Raw genomic sequence first — 8,560 nt, forward strand, 5'->3', positions numbered from 1 at the left:
ACTTTGATGATATGCCAGCTATCCAAAAAAAGAAAAAAGAGCATATAACCAAAACTTGAAATTTTATTTTTATTATTTCTTTAATGATATCGTTGTTTTTTCTTCTTGTGCTCGGAAATAACACAACCCTCTGATGATAGATCAAAAGTTTCATCAAAGGCTTCTCGCAGCAATCGCAATAGCCTGGCCCTTGGATTATGAACATGCCTAACATAACAGAAGATGCCATTCCTGAAATTCTCATGGATTGATTTAGGGCTAAGATGTCGAAAATTGGCCAAAGAAAAAGGGAAAGCAAAGGCCCACAAGTATTCAAGATTCTGTCCTAAATGAGGTTTTAGGCTTTAAATAAATGGTACTTGGGTCAGAAATAGATGCTTTATTAGCCATCTGTACATTAAAAATTTTATTTTATAACTTCTTTTGGTACTAAAACTAGTCCCAGCTATATTTATTCATTGTGATAATAAGGTCGTAATTAAATTGACATATCAAAAAAATACCAATAAAACATATGAAGTAGCTTTGTCACAAATATAAAAAGATAATATAAAAAGAAAATATTTTTTTTGCAATATATTAAGTTATAGAAATATTTGTTAAATCTGTTAACCAAGAGTTTGTATAAAAGCGGAGTGCTAGAGTTATCAAAGGGGACCGGGCTTAAGCCCATCTCGAAAGTTGATATCGAACCTTCATGATTGGGGTTTCCACAAAATAGGTTCATTATGGTAGAAACTAAGCTATTTGAGTGAAGAAGTAATCTCAGTGGCTAGGTTTCCCACAAAATAGGTTCACTTGTATCATACGTCAATGGATTGACATAATTTTTTATCTCTAGAGGGCTCGTTTGGTTCGCGGAAAAAGAAGGGAGGAAAGTGTGGTCAACGGGAAAGTAATGAGATGCCTCTTGTTTGGTTGGAGTTTTCAAAAGAGAGAGAAGGAAAAGTTGTATTTCTATGGGAATATGATTCCCACATTTCATGGAAAAGTTATTTTCCCATGAGGCGGAAATCATTCCATTTTTACTTTTTCCCAAAAAGTCCCTTCAGCATTAAAGAAGCATTAAAGAGGTATTAAAAACCTAATTTTTATTAAGGACATAATAGGAATTATACATAACTTTTCTAGGAAAGTGGATGGCCAACCAAACATAAGCACTTTGGAAATTTATCACTTTCCCATGGTCAACCAAACATGCCAAAAATACTTTCCTAAGCATCCTCTTCCTAGGAATTTGTTTCCAGGGAATCATATTCCTAGGAAGGAAAATGCTTCCCGCGAACCAAACGAGCCCAGAGTGTAACTTTCAAAGAATATCTCCTCCCATCCCTCTATTGATGATAAAATAAACTAAAAGTTGAGTTATATTCTTAATGAGTCCAAAGTAGAAAGTCTGCAGGATATTAGGATCCAAATAATCTTGGAAAGCTCATCTATATGAGAACCATCATAAAGGCTACAAGTAGGATGTTGGGCTAACCATCATATTAAAAAATTAAGGTACTAAGTTTAAGGCATTTAAGATGCACGAATTATATAAAGATCTGAAGATATATATATATATATATCTTCAGAAAAAAAAATATCTTAAAAAAAAAAATATCTTCAGTAGACGCAAGCCCACTAAACCCAACGCCTCGCAGGTCCCACCGGATTCGGAATACGGGAGAGATTCTCCGCCACCCCTCTTTCTTCAAAACGTATCTAGTATCCGACATTTCACCGATTCATAGCCTCTCGCTCTCTCGGCTTCCACCACTCATCCAAAGGTGGAGCTTTCGCCTCATCCCAGGTTCCATCTCTTGTCGGGGATCCCGTGTGGTCTCGAGAGGTTCGCTTCCTTACAAATGGATTCCTTTCCCCGGAAACAGAAGGAATGAATTCCAAATAGCTGCTTCCCTTCAATCCAAAGAAGAAAGAAGAGATCTGCTCAAATCCTGCTAAGGTTCTCTAAACCCCTCCCCCATAAACTTCCATTTTCTTTTCCTTTGTTTTGCATGGCTTCCGTTCTTTTAATCTCTAATGATTCTATTCCATTCTATTTCTGTTCTTGATCATAGAACCTTTTTCATGGAAACGCAAGATGTTTATGTTAGTAGCTTTTATCTGAGTTGTGCTCTGTGATGCTTAATGTGAAATGTTGATGAGAACCATTTAGGAAAGGGGAGGGAGGGATGAGCCTCTGGAAAAATTGGATGCATGTTGTGAAGTTTATTATCAGAATACCTAATTGATATCATTCAATGTTTGTTTTTGAAGGCAGGAGAGAATGCCTGGTTCAGCACTTTCCCTTTAGTATTTGAATGTCACTGTGTTAGCTTTTAGTATTTGAATGTCGCTGTGTTAGGGTGGAACAAGAATTATCCATTGAGTGTTCATTTAGTTGTTTATCTTAGGTTTTGACTGGTGATATTTATTTTGAATGATTTTGTATGTTGGTCCTATGTTTTACAATTTATCCATAAGCGCAGTTTTTAGTCTAAAGAATGGAACCCTTGAAGTCCATTCTGTACCCTAGTCCCTATTATTTAGATAAATAGATGCAAAGTGCACAAGATTTGCAGTGGGGATTTCGACAACTCTTATGGAATTTTCGTTACAGTTGGCATTAGTTTTCATCAGATTTTCATATTCCTGTGGTTGAATAAGTTTAGATTATTTTCTGTTATTATTGAGTCAGATAGTTTTATTTATAGTAAGATCTGTGCCAGGTTTAATACCCAACCAATTTGTCTTTCACACTTCATGTTGTGCCAACCAACATGGCCCTCCACCCTTTCTTTAAAGAAAAATTATCGTCCCGACTGGGATAGGCTTGTATGGGCCGAACTGGCCTTGGTTCTGGCTTGTATTGGTTGCAACCAATCAGGACGGCTATTTTATCCTGTTCTCATGCACTTTTTGTAAAGAAAAAGCTAACGTTCCGCTCGGGACAGGCTTTGTTCTTGCCACATTGGCCGTGGTACCTGTCGGGACTGATCAAGATACCAATTACGTCCCTATCCTATGCTTTTAGGTGCCCCAACACCCTGTATCATTACTGGTTTCATGACAGAACTGTATGGTACCAGTAGTACCGTCTCATTCTACTAGTTTTTGAATCCATTTTAACGGTGATCCTTAAGATGGCGAGCTTCAAGTTTGAGGTAGAACAGCAATGACAAAATTGTGAGTTGCATGAAAGGATCAGCAACTATAGAAAGACAATGATGTACAAAGTTGTGAGATTCTTATATTTATTAAACATGTTTGAATCAAGTTGTTGTAGTTACATGGTGACATGTGGAATCTTTCCCCATCTGTGTACTAGCAAGTCAAAGGGACTTTCTTCAGCTTTCTTCTTGTAGAAAATCTTGGCTTTGTTTTAATCCATAAGGTTTGAGGAGGCAATCAAATGATAGCATTATTTTGTCAAAGATGCACAATTTACTTACAATTTGTTTAGTTCATGGATTTTCTTAGACTAGATCATACTCGTAATCAAGTTTTCTGCTGCTTCATGTTCTAGTTTTTCTTAGATATTTTGCATATCTTTGAAGGAATTCTCAACAAAGTGGGATTTTGTGGTATTGGAGGCCAAACTTTAGTTAAAGGCTCTGTAGTCTCTGAAACACCAAATGAATTGGCATTCATTATCATTTAAAAACAGCAATGAGCTAGCCATATATTTTTGCTTATACAGGGGCAAGACATGGTTATATTAATTAAGCATTTTGTCAGGAATATTATACTACATGAATATCTACAAGAATTCAAGACCTGTATTTCAATTAGGCACTTTCATTTTTTACTATTGCCCCTGAGGCTAATGAACTTACCTACATCAAAACTTGCTTTCATTTTGCTTACAGATGTTTCCTATCTTGGGTTATATATTGTGGGTGGCGTTGCACCCTGATAAACAAGTTTAAATTCTGTAAATAAGTACACATGCAGGCTTTCCAGATATTTTTATACATCAAACCTTGCTTTCATTTTCCTTACAGATGTTTCCCATCTTGGGTTATATATATTGGGGTGGTGTTGCACCCTAATAAACAAGTTTAAATTCCATAAATTTCTAGGCTTTCCCACTTGTGCCCCAAGTGCTTTTACATGCTCCTCTTGCCTGTATTCAACTTAGTTATGATCTAGGCATTGATATGATGATGGTTGTTGTCATGTCAAATGCCTGCTGTAAAATGTGTCCAGAGCTTAATGAATCATTAATGTTGACCTCTAAGGTTGATCCTTGCAGATGCAATAAAGCTTGCTTGTTTGTTAAGGTCAGATAGTTCTGTGATAAATCATTTAAGATAGATTAAGCCTCCATTTAGATAAGCACAAGAAAGAGATATTTGAGAATTGAGAGAACAAAAACGATTTTGTCTTTTATAAATGAAATGCAACTAGGAGAAATATGACCATGAAGATAACGAAATGAACTTTCTCTATGTTTGAGAGAAATCTTACAGAACAGCCGAATATTCTACCAAGAAAGTGATCCATATGGTTATCTCTCTTAGGATGCTGTTTTATGGAGGTTTAATTCTTGATATTGAACTTTGAGAGAAGTTGAAATATCAAAATAATTAGATCTCCCTGGATATCATGCCTCTGATTTATATTAGATGATGTTATAAAAGGACTGCTGATGTTTTTGTTATTGAAGCATACTAACTGGATGAGCAAACCCAAATTAAGGGTGCAAAATGTTTGTAGCTTTCAAAAGGAATCAGTAGAATTTTACTCGGTTTCTCGAATCAAAAAAATACTGAATTCAAGTAAACAGTATGCAGTTGGATTTACAATGTGGATTGTAGAATTATTTTCTATGACCATAATTTGATTGCTACAGACAGCTCTCTCCATATTAAACCATAATTGCTTGTCCTTTTTTTCTGATAACATTTTTTCACTAAGGTCCTCTTTGGTTTCCGAATAAACCTGAATAAAACTCATTTGTTAAGTTAGGCACCTGAATAAGGCCTGACAATAAGGAACAGGAATTCTCGAGAAGATTGAAAAGCAAATTTTCGTACTTATCTACTTTAACTGGATTAAAACTATGTGCCAGGGATGGGAACGGGTTACCTGGTTAACAAGGATATTTTTTGAATTATGTTACTCAAATATTCCAGTTAAAATTATTCGAGGATTACTGAACAGGGCCTAAAAGACTCATTATCAAAGACAATTCCTGTTAATATATATGAGTTGTCATTAATTAATTTCACAAGCACTAGTCTACTATTGACCTTATAAGAGTCAAGGACCTATATCTTTTCTTCTCTTTTTCTTTTCTGTCAAAATATGAATTAAGGCCTCTTTAAATCCTCATATGAAAATTTTTTAGTCATTCAAATAGCGTATTTTTCATAACTGAATTTTTTGTTTTCGACTTTATTTTTTTTAGTTTGTAAACTGTTAATCATATTATTTCAAGTAAATATCCTCTTGATTGTGTGAAAGAAGATGTCCTCTGTGATAATGAGGATTAGCCTATTTTTATATCATTCTTTTATTGCAAGAGGATGCTGCCATTCCTTGACTGTCACTCCATCTCATTAGAGTTGAATGTTTTAAATTAATATAAAAGTTCCTATGCATTTCATTTTATTTTTCTCTAACTTCAGTTGCTGATCCCTTTTTTTTCTTCTGAATTTGTATTGGTTAATTGTTTTCATAAAAGTTTGTCCTTGTGCTGCATCTGTTAGTACTTAAATTGTAGTAGCATCATTATATTTACAGCCTACTCAGATTTATTACCATCCTTAAGATTATAATGGACGTTTACAACATGTTTTGACTGTTTTATCTCCTCTTAGAAATATGGCAGCAATATGTCATTTGATAAGTTATGATTTCTGCTTCAATATATGATTCCATAATGCGAGTTAAACTGTATGTTCATTAAAATTCAGAAAGAAAAGCTGCAGGAGTACGATATATCAATATGCTGTAACTTCTCACATGATTTTTGGATGTCACAGATGGCAGATGTAGCCAAGGATCTGACTGCTGGAACCATTGGAGGTGCAGCACAGCTGATTGTTGGGCATCCCTTTGATACCATTAAGGTTAAACTTCAGAGCCAGCCTGCCCCACTTCCTGGTCAATTCCCAAAGTATTCTGGTGCCATGGATGCAGTTAAGCAAACAACGACCAGCGAAGGCCCGAGGGGCTTGTATAAAGGGATGGGAGCTCCACTTGCCACTGTTGCAGCCTTCAATGCTCTTCTCTTTACTGTGAGGGGACAAATGGAGGCACTTTTAAGGTCAGAACCCGGTGCCCCACTCACAGTAAACCAACAGGTTGTATGTGGTGCTGGTGCTGGAGTTGCAGTTTCCTTCCTAGCATGTCCAACAGAATTGATCAAGTGCAGGTCAGTGATAGTGTGCCTTTATTTGCAATCTGAAAATAGCTTCTGGTGAAAGGATTATATTTTTATGATTAATATAGAGGTAGAGAAACATTTTACTAATGTATTTTCAGTCTTTGTTGTTAGTTTACACAAAAAGCATCTCTACATTTGGGCCACTGCCTGCTTTTGATTGTCAGGCAGTACAAAGCAACTCATCAGGTAAGACAGGCTAGTGGATCATCACAAAAACATTTCAAGAGTAAAAAGAAAAATTATAAAAAGAAAGAATTGGTTCAAGCAACTTATCATAATGACCATAATTCTGTTTTCACTCTTTAATAATACTAGTTTACTGTTTCTGTAACCATTTTGAAGTCTTTATATAAAGAAGACGAAGTCTTTCAGGCAATTTATTATAATAAATGGCACTAGTTATTCTTAGTTGTAGCCTTGTAGTAGGGATGAAACAATAAGGAAATAGGGTTTGACTTGAATTCAGTAGTAAATTCCTCTGGTTCTTCTTTTAACTATTATCTACTATTTTTTCTTGTAATGATCAAGGCACGCCAATTGAATTCTCTTCTTGTTAGTTTTCTTCATCTTCCTGACATAGGTCTCTGATGTCCTTCTGGTGCTGTTCTTGGGGAACAACCAAGCACAGCGTATCTAGACTGAACGGATTAGGCATTTAATTACTCTGTCTGCATATTTTAACACATTGATTAATGAGATTATGTTGATGGATGACTTGCTGAGATTTTGCATGTAATTTTTGGACAAGGACCATGCCATTATATATGCTGATATGAAACATTTTCTTCTCGTCATCACATTTAAAACAGGCTACAAGCCCAAAGTGCCTTGGCAGAGTCTGCTGCCTCTTCTGGTGCAGTAAAATATAAAGGTCCTATGGATGTGGCGAAGCATGTTCTCAAATCAGAAGGTGGCCTCAGAGGCCTTTGCAAAGGTCTTGTTCCAACCTTGGCACGTGAAGTCCCTGGAAATGCTGCAATGTTTGGGGTCTACGAAGCCGTCAAGCAGTACTTTGCTGGAGGAAAAAACACTTCAGGGCTTGGGAGAGGTCATCTGATTATTGCTGGTGGCTTGGCTGGAGCATCCTTCTGGTTTTTTGTCTATCCAACAGATGTTGTGAAAAGTGTGATTCAGGTTGATGACTACAAGAATCCCAAGTTCTCTGGTTCCATTGATGCATTTAGGAAGATATCAGCATCTGAAGGGATCAAGGGCCTGTACAGGGGTTTTGGACCAGCCATGGCTCGCAGTGTTCCAGCCAATGCAGCCTGCTTCTTGGCTTATGAGGTGACCAGGTCGAGTCTAGGATAACTTGAATGCCCTTTCTTGATTCTTTTCCCCTCTAGTTTGGTCTAAATTTCCTGTTTATTTGGGCAAGGTGATTCTAGTGACTATTCTGGCTTTGCCTGCTGAATGCATCAGTTCATTTCTGACCGTGGAGTACAAAATATTTGATGGTCAGAAGCATTTGTTGCTCCTTAACATACTGTTTCTCTTTCTTTCTAGTTATTGGAAGCTCGAAAAGATTTTTCCCATGGCATTGGTCTTTGACACTTTCTGTCAATTAAAATGTCACAGTGACTCTACTCTTGGTGGTGGTCTTCCAGATTGAAAACTCGAAGTCCCATTCTAAAATCTACGAACAAATTTGAACCAATTGGGCAGTGATGTCGATAAGGTCGTTTTGGGTGAGGGATTGCAGGTCTACATCCACTTTTGGCTGTTTTACTTGGAAACTTCACAGCCCTCCCTGGAAGAAGAAATGGCAACTAGAGGATTTTGGGAAGGCCTATGAGAGGGTGGCTGGTAGAGGCAAAGGGAACAAGCCGATGAGCCGAAGTCTGGCCTGATACTTTCCAGTCTAGCTTCAAATCAAATGATTTTAGATTGGCTTCTATTGAAGAACACGATATCTGGATGCTACAATGGTATTAGATGCTGAGCTTAGAGAATTCAGCAGAATTCACAAATTTGGCAATCATTGCCAAGGAAGTTCTCTTGGCAACTAAAACTTGGCATGTAGGAGAATTCACAAAGATTATGTCTGCATCACTAACCAATGGACTGATCGCATGACCTACTCCTGCTTTGATATCTGATCGGTGGCTGATGACTTAACCTTCTTCAAAACCATGTATGAGGCTTATCGTTATTCTCCTAATCTCTCGTTGGTAAAACTAC

The 8,560-nt window shown here is 36.8% G+C and overlaps 1 protein-coding gene across 1 annotated transcript; it reads left to right on the forward strand.

The window, feature by feature from the left end:
- Positions 1-1,730: 1,730 nt before the first annotated feature.
- Positions 1,731-7,914, forward strand: LOC103713916 (mitochondrial carnitine/acylcarnitine carrier-like protein). Its single transcript, XM_039117056.1, has 3 exons — positions 1,731-1,948; positions 5,976-6,367; positions 7,189-7,914. The coding sequence occupies exons 2-3, from the start codon at positions 5,976-5,978 to the stop codon at positions 7,688-7,690; spliced, it is 894 nt and encodes a 297-aa protein (XP_038972984.1). The 5' UTR covers positions 1,731-1,948; the 3' UTR covers positions 7,691-7,914.
- Positions 7,915-8,560: the final 646 nt, after the last annotated feature.

The sequence above is a fragment of the Phoenix dactylifera genome, unplaced genomic scaffold, assembly GCF_009389715.1.
Source record: "Phoenix dactylifera cultivar Barhee BC4 unplaced genomic scaffold, palm_55x_up_171113_PBpolish2nd_filt_p 000167F, whole genome shotgun sequence".
Taxonomy (NCBI): Eukaryota; Viridiplantae; Streptophyta; class Magnoliopsida; order Arecales; family Arecaceae; genus Phoenix; species Phoenix dactylifera.